Source organism: Muntiacus reevesi, chromosome 9 (genome assembly GCF_963930625.1).
Source record: "Muntiacus reevesi chromosome 9, mMunRee1.1, whole genome shotgun sequence".
NCBI classification, from domain to species: domain Eukaryota; kingdom Metazoa; phylum Chordata; class Mammalia; order Artiodactyla; family Cervidae; genus Muntiacus; species Muntiacus reevesi.
In genome coordinates, this window is record NC_089257.1 from 84,817,478 (window position 1) to 84,830,402 (window position 12,925).

Genomic DNA, 12,925 nt, shown 5'->3' on the forward strand with positions numbered 1-12,925 from the left:
TTTAAGACATATGTGGATGTATTTAAAAATAATCCTCTAGCTTTTAATGTTCAAGCTATAAAACAATTAAATGTTCTCCCATTAGTGTTTATTTATGAACTGAATTTACTTTCCAAACTATATTTTGATTCCTCAATAAAGTATCAGTCAGTAAAAATAACTTAGTTTACCTACAGAATGAAAATTTTTACCAATATTTGCCAAAAAATTTTTAATGGGTTCCAGAATGTACTTTCTTATTGTGCAGGTGCTCCATCTTGCCGGTGTTGAAGCACAGCAGGTAGTTTTACTTCTTGAGGATTACCAGTTTGTACATCCTGCATTTCTGGAGATGATCAATAGCCTTTTGTCTTCAGGCAAGTGAATGGGTTTTATTTAAAGAAAAATAAATAATATAAATAATATTCAAGTGAAATTATCTTATCTGGAAGTGATTACTGGCTAGCTTGCTCTCTCCCCTTTTGATCCCCCCTCTTCTCCTCCTGGTCACCTCTGTCTCCCTCCTCCCTCTTCTCTTCTCCATGTAACTCTGTGTGCCTCTCCAGGTGTCCCTCACTGTGGGGAAACTTTTCATCTTTAACCTAGATGTTTTATCATCAGTGCTGTATGGATGGAGAAGTCTTGAGGCTACTGTAATAATAAGACTGAAAACCAGAGGCAGGAGGCTTAAGTTCAAATCCTGAGAATACCAGAGAACTTCTGACTCCAGGGAACATTAATCGATAGGAGATCAGCAGATGCCTCCATACCTACACTGAATCCTAGCACCACCTAAGGGTCAACAAGCTCCAAAGCAAGACATACCATGCAAAATCTCCAGCAACACAGGAACATAGCCCTGAGCTTCAATATACAGGCTGACCAAAGTCACACCAAACCCACTGACATCTCAAAACTTATTACTGGACACTTCATTGCACTCCAGAGAAGAAATCCAGCTCCACCCACCAGAACACCGAAACAAGCTTCCCTAACCAGGAAACCTTGACAAACCACCCATCCAACCCCACCCACAGCAAGGAACCTCCATTATAAAGAGGAACCACAAACTGCCAGAATACAGAAAGGCCACCCCAAACACAACAGTCTAAACAGATGAAAAGGCAGAGAAGTACTCAGTAGGTAAGGAACAGGATGAATGCCCACCAAACCAAACCAAAGAGGAAGAGATAGGGAATCTACTTGATAAAGAATTTCCAATACTGATAGTGAAAATGATCCAAAGTCTTGAAGACAAATTGGAGTTACAGATAAATAGCCTGGAGACAAGGATCGAGAAGATGCAAGAAAGGTTTAACAAAGACCTAGAAGAAAACAAAGAGAGTCAATATATAACGAATAATTCAGTAAATGAGATCAAAAACACTCTGGAGGGAACCAGCAGTAGAATAACGGAGGCAGAAGATAGGATAAGTGAGGTAGAAGATAGAATGGTAGAAATAAGTGAAGCAGAGAGGAAAAAAGAAAAAGGAATTAAAAGAAATGAGGACAACCTCAGAGACCTCTGGGACATTGTTAAACGCCCCAACATTCGAATCATAGGAGTCCCAGAAGAAGAAGACAGAAAGGCCATGAGAAAATACTTGAGGAGATAATAGTTGAAAAGTTCCCTAAAATGGGGAAGGAAATAATCACCCAAGTCCAAGAAACCCAGAGAGTCCCAAACATGATAAACCCAAGGCGAAACACCCCAAGACACTTGTTAATCAAATTAACAAAGATCAAACACAAAGAACAAATATTAAAAGCAGCAAGGGAAAAACAACAAATAACACACAAGGGGATCCCCATAAGGATAACAGCTGATCTTTCAATAGAAACTCTTCAGGCCAGGAGGGAATGGCAGGACATACTTAAAGTGATGAAAGAAAATAACCTACAACCCAGATTACTGTACCCAGCAAGGATCTCATTCAGATGTGAAGGAGATATCGAAAGCTTTACAGGCAAGCAAAAGCTGAGAGAATTCAGCACCACCAAACCAGCTCTCCAACAAATGCTAAAGGATCTTCTCTAGACAGGAAACACAGAAAGGGTGTATAAACTCGAACCCAAAACAACAAAGTAAATGGCAATGGGATCATACTTATCAATAATTACCTTAAATGTAAGTGGGCTGAATGCCCCAACCAAAAGACAAAGACTGGTTGAATGGATACAAAAACAAGACCCCTATATATGTTGTCTACAAGAGACCCACCTTGAAACAAGGGACACATACTGACTGAAAGTGAAGGGCTGTAAAAAGATATTCCATGCAAATAGAGACCAAAAGAGTCGCAATACTCAAATCAGATAAAATAGACTTTAAAACAAAGGCTGTGAAAAGAGAAAAAGAAGGACACTACATGATGATCAAAGGATCAATCCAAGGAGAAGATATAACAATTATAAATATATGCACTTAACATAGGAGCACCGCAATATGTAAGGCAAATGCTAACAAGTATGAAATGGGAAATTAACAATAACACAATAATAGTGGGAGATTTTAATACCCCACTCACACCTGTGGATAGATCAACTAAACAGAAAATTAGCAAGGAAACACAAACTTTAAATGGTACAATAGACCAGTTAGACCTAATTGATATCTATTTACCCCAAAACAATGAATTTCACCTTTTTCTCAAGCACACACAGAACCTTCTCCAGAATACATCACATCCTGGGCCATAAATCTAGCCTTGGTAAATTAAAAAAAATTGAAATCAGTCCAAGCATCTTTTCTGACCTCAATGCAGTAAGATTAGATCTCAATTATAGGAGAAAAACTATTAAAAATTCCAGCATATGGAGGCTGAACAACACGCTGCTGAATAACCAACAAATCACAGAAGAAAAAAAAATCAGAATATGCATAGAAATGAATGAAAATAATGAAATGATAATAAAAATGAAAATAATGATTAATGAAAACACAATAACCCAAAACCTGTGGGACAATGTAAAAGCAGTGCTAAGGGGAAGGTTCATAGCAATACAGGCTTACCTCAAGAAACAAGAAAAAGTCAAATAAATAACCTAACTCTATACCTAAAGCAACTAGAAAAGAAAGAAATGAAGAACCCCAGGATTAGTAGAAGGAAAGAAATCTTAAAAATTAGGGCAGAAATAAATGCAAAAGAAACAAAAGAGACCATAGCAAAAATCAGCAGCCAAAAGCTGGTTCTTTGAGAAGATAAATAAAATTGACAAACCATTAGCCAGACTCATCAAGAAACAAAGGGAGAAAAGTCAAATCAATAAAATTAGAAATGAAAATGGAGAGATCACAACAGACAACACAGAAATACAAAGGATCATAAGAGACTACGATCAGCACCTATAAGCCAATAAAATGGACAATTTGGAAGAAATGAACAAATTCTTAGAAAAGTACAACTTTCCTAAACTGAACCAGGAAGAAATAGAAAATCTTAGCAGACCCATCACAAGCACAGAAATTGAAACTGTAATCAGAAATCTTCCAGCAAACAAAAGCCCAGGACCAGACGGCTTCACAGCTGAATTCTACCAAAAATTTAGAGAAGAGCTAACACCTATCCTACTCAAACTCTTCCAGAAAATTGCAGAGGAAGGTAAACTTCCAAACTCAGTCTGTGAGGCCACAATGACCCTAATACCAAAACCTGACAAAGATGCCACAAAAAAAGAAAACTATAGGCCAGTATCACTGATGAACATAGATGTAAAAATCCTTAACAAAATTCTAGCAAACAGAATCCAAAAACATATTAAACAGATCATGCATCATGACCAAGTGGGCTTTATCCCAGGGATGCAAGGCTTCTTCAATATCTGCAAATCAATCAATGTAATACACCACATTAACAAATTGAAAAATAGAAACTGTATGATTATTTCAGTAGATGCAGAGAAAGCCTTTGACAAAATTCAACTCCATTTATGATAAAAACCCTCCAGAAAGCAGGAGTAGAAGGAACATACCTCAGCATAGTAAAAGCTATATATGACAAACCCACAGCAAACATTATCCTCAATGGTGATTGAAATGAATGTATCAATGAAAGTATCAATTGAAAGTATTTCCCCTAAAGTCAGGAACAAGACAAGGGTGCCCACTCTCACCACTACTATTCAGCATAGTTTTGGAAGTTTTGACCACAGCAATCAGAGCAGAAAGAAAGAAAAGGAATCCAGATTGGAAAAGAAGAAGTAGATCTCTCACTGTTTGAAGATGACATGATCCTCTACATGGAAAACCCTAAAAACTCCACCAGAAAATTACTAGAGCTAATCAATGAATATAGTAAAGTTGCAGGTTATAAAATCAATACACAGAAATCCCTTGTATTTCTATACACTAACGAAAACAGAGAAATTAAGGACACAATTCCATTCACCATTGCAACAAAAAGAATAAAATACCTAGGAATATATCTATATAAAGGAACAAAAGAGTTATATATAGAGAACTATAAAGCACTGGTGAAAGAAATCGAAGAGGACACATAGATGAAGAAATATACCGTGTTCATGGATTGGAAGAATCAATATTGTGAAAAGGAGTATACTACCCTATCAAACTACCAATGGTATTTTTCACAGAGCTAGAACAAATAATTTCATACTTTGTATGGAAATAGAAAAAATCTCAAATAGGCGAAGCAATCTTGAGAAAGAAGAATGGAACTGGAGGAATCAACCTGCCTGACTTCAGGCTCTACTACAAAGCCACAGTCATCAAGACAGTATGGTACTGGCACAAAGACAGAAATATGGAATCAATGGAACAAAATAGAAAGCCCAGAGATAAATCCACGTACCTATGGACACCTTATCTTTGACAAAGGAGGCAAGGATATACAATGGAAAAAAGACAACCTCTTTAACAAGTGGTGCTGGGAAAACTGGTCAACTGATTGTAAAAGAATGAAACCAGAACACTTTCTAACACCATACACAAAAATAAACTCAAAATGGATTAAAGATCTAAATGTAAGACCAGAAACTATAAAACTCCTAGAGGAAAGCATAGGCAAAACACTCTCCGACATAAATCACAGTAGGATCCTCTATGACCCACCTCCCAGAATATTAGAAATAAAAGCAAAACTAAACAAATGGGACCTAATGAAACTTAAAAGCTTTTGCACAACCAAGAAAACTATAAGCAAGGTGAAAAGACAGCCTTCAGAATGGGAGAAAATAATAGCAAACGAAGCAACAGACAAAGGATTATTCTCAAAAATATACAAGCAACTCCTGCAGCTCAATTGCAGAAAAATAAATGACCCAATCAAAAAATGAGCCAAAGAACTAAACAGACATTTCTCTAAAGAAGACATACAGATGGCTAGCGAACACATGAAAAGATGCTCAACATCACTCATCAGAGAAATGCAAATCAAAAACCACAATGAGGTACTATTTCATGCGAGTCAAAATGGCTGCTATCCAAAAGTCTACAAGCAATAAATGCTGGAGAGGGTTTGGAGAAAAGGGAACCCTCTTACACTGTTGGTGGGAATGCAAACTAGTACAGCCACTATGGAGAACAGTGTGGAGATTTCTTAAAAAACTGGAAATAGAACTGCCATATGACCCAGCAATCCCACTCCTGGGCATACACACTGAGGAAACCAGATCTGAAAGAGACACGTGCACCCCAGTGTTCATCGCAGAACTGTTTATAATAGCCAGGACATGGAAGCAACCTAGATGCCCATCAGCAGACGAATGGATAAGAAAGCCGTGGTACATATACACAATGGAGTGTTACTCAACCATTAAAAAGAATACATTTGAAGCAGTTCTAATGGGGTGGATGAAACTGGAGCCTATTATACAGAGTGAAGTAAGCCAGAAAGAAAAACACCAATACAGTATAATAGCTCATATATGTGGAATTTAGAAAGATGGTAACAATAACCCTGTATGCGAGACAACAAAATAGACACAAATGTATAGAAGAGTCTTCTGGACTCTGTGGTAGAGGGCGAGAGTGGGATGATTTGGGAGAATGGCACTGAAATATGTATACTATCATATGTGAAACTTATCGCCAGTCCAGGTTTGACGCGTGAGACAGGGTGCTCCGGGCTGGTGCACTGGGATGACCCTGAGAGATGGGATGGGGAGGGTGGTGGGAGGGGGGTTCAGGATGGGGAACACATGTACACCTGTGGCTGATTCATGTCAATGTATGGCAAAAACCAGTACAATACTGTAAATTAAAAAAAAAAAAGAATTGATGATACTAAAAAAAAAATATTTGGCATAGCTTCTACTAAAGTGATAGAAGGTTAAACATTAAACATGCTCAGAGCAGAACTGAGAAACCCTGTTTTTATGAAACCAGGAGGTTGTTGAACTATATAAATATGATGATTAAATATTGATACTGGTAAATATACTGAATAATTTGCCTTCTTATACACTTTTGGTGGGCCTTTTGGGAAAATTATCAACCAGTACTTATTTTAAAAATGTGCTATACCCTTTGATATAGACCTTATGTTAAATTGTAGAAATTTAGTTTGTAGAAATAAAAGAACTGTAAAGAAATATGTAAGAAATAAGAAATATGCGAGAACCTAACTGTCCATCATTAGTGGAATAATTTAGTAATTATAGTATGGCCTTAAATATGGCTATATAATAGCAGATAAATTTCAGATATATTAGATCTCGTATTTCTTGAATTGTGGTATATTCTTGTCTCTGGAGCCAGCTGATCTTTTTGGTGAGTCCCTGCGGAGAATACCTGCAGTTTCTTATATTTCTTCCTTTTCTGCAGAATTTATGAAGGTTATTAGAATCTGCTTGTAATGTATAATCATTGTTAATATAATTAGTATGAGATAGCTTTGTTTTGGGGCTTTCTTGGTAGCTCAGTCGGTAGATAATCCACCTGCAATGTGGAAGACCTGGGTTCGATTGGGGTTGGGAAGATCCCCTGGAGGAGGGCATGGCAACCCACTCTAGTATTCTTGCCTGCAATCCCCGTGGACAGAGGAGACTGGTGGGCTGCAGTCCATGGGGTCACAGAGAGTCAGATATGACTGAGCTACTAAGCATGGCACAGTTTGTTTGAACTTGGACCAAGAGTGTTTGGTTCTTAAGTATAAAATAATCCTTGTTAAATCTAGTTTCAGCTCTCTAGTTGCTCCACTCCAGGGACTGAGGGCAAGTTTACAGGATGCTCTGTGGTTTTATATAATACATGTTTTGGATCCTGCTAGGTAGGCTCTGCATGAAGTAGTCTTTTTGTTTTCAGAATTTAATAGCTTAGGTTGAAGAAAACATTTAATTTATAAAGTAAGGTGTCTATACTTTAGTGCCCAAATGAGAAAGACTCTAGTTAGACAGGTAGTACATCAACTTTTGTCAAAGTAGAGGTAGTGGTATAGTGAAAATACTAGGCCTTTTTTGTAAATAACATATTATTTTTTTAGGGATTACCTGATAACTCAGTTAGTAAGGAATCCACCTGTAATGTGGGAGACCCGGTTTGATTCCTGGGTCGGGAAGATCCGCTGGAGAAGGGAATGGCTACCCACTCCAGTATTCTGGCCTGGATAATGCCATGGACAGTCTGTGGGGTCGCAAAGACTGATTGACTTTCACTTTCACTTCATTTTGATTTTTAAAGTTCTTATTCCTGCATATTACTTAAACTGTCACTAGATGGCGACTTTGTTCCTTTTGGCTGATGTAAAATAGTAGGCCAGATATTCAGGTTTTTGTTTTAATTTGTGAAAGCAAACATTCAGATAAGCATTAACCCAGTGTTTATTATCAGCATATAACAGCAAAAATCATGAAATTAAATTTTGGTTGTTAATTTTTCTAACATTTTTTTGGCAAAAATATTTATGTGAAAAATACTTTCAGAGAAAGTACTTAATAGCCCCTTTGGTCTCTTTTCTATATTTAAAATTCTTATTCCCTACAGAGTATGTAAATAGAACTAACTTTCTTTATTAAATTTATGGATACAAGGGTATCTTGGTACAGCTCAAATTTAGAGAAAGACATAGAGCACATTTATGTGTATGTGTTTGTGTTTGAATATGTACATGGCTAATGACTGGGTCGTGATCTGGTACCTCTGAGATGAGCATAAAGAAAAGTAGTGATTTAGACTGTGTTGGACTTTTCATGAATGCAGAAAAAAAATTTTCACTTAATCTTATAGTTTCTTGTGAACTACAAATATGTTGATTTAATGCATATTTATTAAATAACCGGATTTATGGTGGTGAACAAACCCTCTATCAAATTCGTATAGTCCTACCACTTTTATTTGATTTTCATCATTCTGTTGCATAGTAGCAGGCCATGACTAGTTCTCCTGATTTCTAGTAATAAGCTCATTCATTCATTTATCCATTTATTTAGCAAATATTTATGTTTTAGATTCTTTGCCAGAAATGTCCTAAGGTTAATATTGATCATGATTAAATATTTTCCTTCTGGGAATTTAAAATCTAAGTGGGCAGGGAGAAGTAATTCATTCATTATTAAATGATGTGATAAATGCCAAACAGTGATGTTTGGATATTCAAGAGAAAAGAGTACTTTTCCCTAACATGTTGGTATTCAGGAAAGGCTCATGGGCATGGCAGTTGGCATGGTAGTGTCTTGAGGGATAAACAGTATTTTTAGTGGAAGATATGGGGCAGAGAACTGTAGTATGATGTATTCCAGGAAGAGGAAATATTTCATTAATGGTTTAGAACACAAAAAAGTTCACTGAGGTTAGAATACAAAGTCTTGGAAGAGGGTAGAGAAGGACTTGGAAAGGCAGATAGATGAACAGTTAGTGAGAGGAGTTTGAATTTTTTTGAATGAACGTTACAGGTATATATTTGTGAATAATATAGAGGTGATAGGGCTTGCTTGTTTTGGAAAAAAAGATGGAATAACATCAGATTATTTAATATAAAAGTAGAAGAAGAATCATGTATGTAAAATGTGTGTTGAATTTAGTGTAATGTAGCTAAATCTCAGAAGAAATATAATGTTCTGCAGGTGAAGTTCCTGGACTCTACACTCTCGAAGAATTAGAGCCCTTGCTCTTGCCTCTTAAAGATCAGGCTTCACAGGATGGATTTTTTGGACCAGTCTTCAACTACTTCACGTATAGTAAGTGCCATAGAGTTCATTAATATAACTGTGCTTCATGTGAAATTAATGCCGTTTAGTGTACCTCATTTTCTCAGTAGATTGCAAAGGTATCTTAAATATTGGGCCCATTTGGTAATTTATATTTTTTTCTTTTTTATAGAACTTTTAGAAAATAGCAGGTAAGTAGACTAAAGGCTAACCTATAATAAAAACATGTTAAGTAAAATTTTAGCAAAAGGTAAGGATGAAAGTATGGTAATGTCTTTTGGGATATTTACTTTGCTGCTCTTGTTTCCATCTTAGAGAATTAGTGAATTATTTAGATTGTGCCACATTCTGTTAATGAGATGACTTTTGGCCAGCACCTCGGGGTGGGGGCCGGTTGCCAGGGAAACCAACCCATGAGTCCTTCCTCTTTCCCAGGAAGCCACATCGGGAGGCGAGTGATCATGCTAAGCCCCCATTGCTGAGTCCTGGTGTGGGGGAAGGGTGGCCTTCCCCCCCACTTGCTGTAGACTCACATAGTACAGAATATACATTCACTCCATCAGCCTGGGGCCCCTCACTGCCTTCAGCTTTCTGCCCCACGTCACCTCTTCATATATGTATATATATATCTACTTTTAGATTTATAGAAAAGTTGCAAAGATGGTCGGGAGAGTTCCTGTGTAGCCTTCACACAGCTTCCCCTCATGTTAGCATCCTACTGTAACAGCTGCGGTACATTTGTTCAGCAGAGAAATTAACGTTGGTTCAGTGCTGTTAGCTTCCCTTGTGGGTCAACTGGTAAAGAATCCGCCTGGGATGCGGGAGACCTGGGTTCCATCCCTGGGTTGGGAAGATCTCCTGGAGAAGGGAAAGGCTACCCACTCCAGTTTTCTAGCCTGGAGAATTCCATGGACTGTATAGTCCATGGTGTTGCAAAGAGTCGGACATGACCGAGTGACTTTCACTTCACTTCACTTCACATTCTGTAGTTTCTTTGCAACTAAAGAAACATTATAGAAGCAGTTTTGTGTACACAGTGGATATTTAAAATTGATAAGCAAAATAAGGCAATAGTGACACCACCCAGACACACCTATTACAATGATCTTCTTTATTTTTCTACAAGAACATTTATTATTGATGAAACAAAGAATGTTGTTAAAGAGCTACCCTCCCGTCTCTCTCCTTTAAGTTTAGAGGGAATTTCTACCACACCTTTAAGAAACAGATCATCTCAATGCTATTTTAAAACTATTTCAGACCATAGAAAATAAGGGGAGTTTCTAAATTCCTTTTTATGAAGAGAAAATGATACTGACATTGAAACAAGGAAAAATATTTCTCCTAAAAGAAAACCAGAGATCAGTTTTGCTTTTGAATATTGAAACAAAAATCCTAAAAAGAAAAAAATTACTTAATAGAATCCAGTGTGACATTTGAAAAGTAACAGCAATATCATATCTTTTGGGGATATTTTATCCCAGCTTGCACAAACATAGCACATACCTGTGCATTGCAGGCATGCTCATCCGTTCAGTCACACAAAGAGTGTGCGACTCTTTGTGACCCTTTGGACTGTAGCCTGCCGGGCTTCTCTGTCCTTGGTGTTTTTCAGGTGAGAATACTGGGTTGGGTTGCTGTTTCTTCCTCCAGGGTATCTTCTCAACCTAGGGATCAAACATGCATCTCTTGTCTCCTGCATTGCAGGCAGATTTTTCACTTATTCTGTTTCATAGCTTGCTCTTTTGTTAAACAGCTTCTGCCATCCAATTTCAGAAAATTTGAATTTCATAAAAGCAGGCCATATGTGGATTTCTTCAAATATTGTTATTGTAATATTCCATGATTATTTTATTTTTATAGGAGTGCAACAAAACTTGCATATTGTTTTGATAATGGATTCCACAAATTTAAACTTCATAATAAACTGTGAGAGCAATCCTGCTTTGCATAAGAAGTGCCAGGTGTTGTGGATGGAGGCTTGGTCAGATAGCAGTATGAAGAAAGTAAGTTTAATGTTTAAATATGGAAATAAAAAATAAGCACATATTCTTTTTAAAGTTACTAATTGTCACAACTTCCCTTTGGTGTTTATTATAATACTACCTTAATTGTGGCACTGAGCATCTCTCATATATTTGAAAATAACTTCCGTTTCTTCGTACTCTTGAACTTGAAAATTTAGTTGACTACAAAATTTTAGGTGTAAGATTATGTTCTTAATTAACGACCACAGAGATGTTTATTATATTTTAAAAATTTTATGCATTTCGTTACTTAGTTTGTTATAGACTAGCTTATGATTAAAATATCACAGCAATAATTTTAGTGGTTGTTTCAATTAAAATTTAGGTGCCTTTTAAAAATATCTGTCATATGATATGTGTTTGGAGGGGTATGAGTTTAAAGTGTGAACTTAAAAACCATCTCAACTGGGAGCCTTTTACATTGCTTCATTTGAATAAATAATAATTTTCAGTATTATCTCTGAATGATGCTCATATTTCCAATCAATGATTTATTTTTGTATAGTAGCTGCTGCTGCATAGTAGAAGTGCAAACTATTGCCTGTCATGATTTAGAGAAAGGAGCATAGTTTGAGATAATAGACAACATTTTGCAGTTGAGATGACCCTTTTGATAGGTTTCAGTGAGTAGATAGAGGAAAGTTATTCCAGTCTGAAGAGGCTACATGAACAAGAGGTATTCATTAAGAAGCAGTAATTATTGGATGCTTAATATGTGTCACCCTTCTATATACTGGGGATGTAGCAGAGAAAAGAGAGACACAAGTCCCTGCCTTCATGGAGTTTACATTCTTTGGGGGGATATTTGGAGGGAAAGCTTTCTACAGGAAGAATCTGAGATGAGAGTACGCCTGGTGACTTGCGGGCCCATTCATTTGTTACAGTGATCAAGGCGGAGAGTAGTTGCAGGTCGGGGGATTAAGAGAACAGTTAGGGTGGGGCTTTGGATACTCTTTTTTTTTTTTTTTTAAATTTTTTTTTTCAGTGGGTTTTGTCATACATTGATATGAATCAGCCATTTGGATACTCTTAGAAGGATTTCAGTTTTTCTTCCTTGGAGAAGGACATGGCAACCCACTCCAGTACTCTTGCCTGGAAAATCCCATGGACGGAAGACCCTGGTAGGCTGCAGTCCATGGGTCTGGAAGAGTTGGTCACGACTGAGCGACTTCACTTTCACTTTCAAGAGACTCCTTGGAGGCTTGTGAGCAAAACTGTTCTGGTGTTTTATGGAATTACACTGGCTTCTGTTTGAAAGTAGACTGTAGAAGATCAGGAGGAAGCAGCTATAAAGCTATTGTGGTAACCTTGGTGAGAGACAAGGATGACTTGCTCTCAGGATATAGTGGTAGAGGTGGTGAGAACTGGTAGATACTGGTCTGTTTTGCAGTACAAATGATAGGGTTTGCTGACAGATTGTAGTAAGTTATTAGGGGAATTGAGGAGTTGAGGATACCCGAAAGTCTGTTGGCTTGAGCTCGTGGAAAGACTGGAATACCTGTCAGTTGAGGGGAGACTATGAGAGGAACATTTTGAGAAGAGAAGATGAAGCCTTCACTTTTAGATATATTAAATATGAGGTGTGTTGGACATCCGAGTTGGAAGATTGAGAAGTTCAGGGGGAAAGGTCAGGCATACAGGCAAATTGTGGAAATTAGCAGAGTTTAAGTGACTTTTAAAGCTTTGAGAACAAATACTTCTAAAGGAGTGAATATTAGCAGAAAGGGAAGAGATCCAAAGGCTGACCCCTGGGGCACTTTCAGTATTAAGAGGCTGAGATGAACAGGAACCAGCAAAGGATACTGAGAAGTAAC

The 12,925-nt window shown here is 37.3% G+C and overlaps 1 protein-coding gene across 1 annotated transcript in view; it reads left to right on the forward strand.

The window, feature by feature from the left end:
* The window catches only part of DYNC2H1 (dynein cytoplasmic 2 heavy chain 1), a 396,980-nt gene that overhangs the window by 114,975 nt on the left and 269,080 nt on the right, over positions 1 to 12,925 (forward strand). Inside the window, exons 50-52 of the mRNA XM_065944250.1 lie at positions 248 to 356; positions 9,001 to 9,114; positions 10,948 to 11,090. Coding sequence (XP_065800322.1) covers positions 248 to 356; positions 9,001 to 9,114; positions 10,948 to 11,090 — 366 coding nt within the window. The remainder of the gene's footprint in view (positions 1 to 247; positions 357 to 9,000; positions 9,115 to 10,947; positions 11,091 to 12,925) is intronic.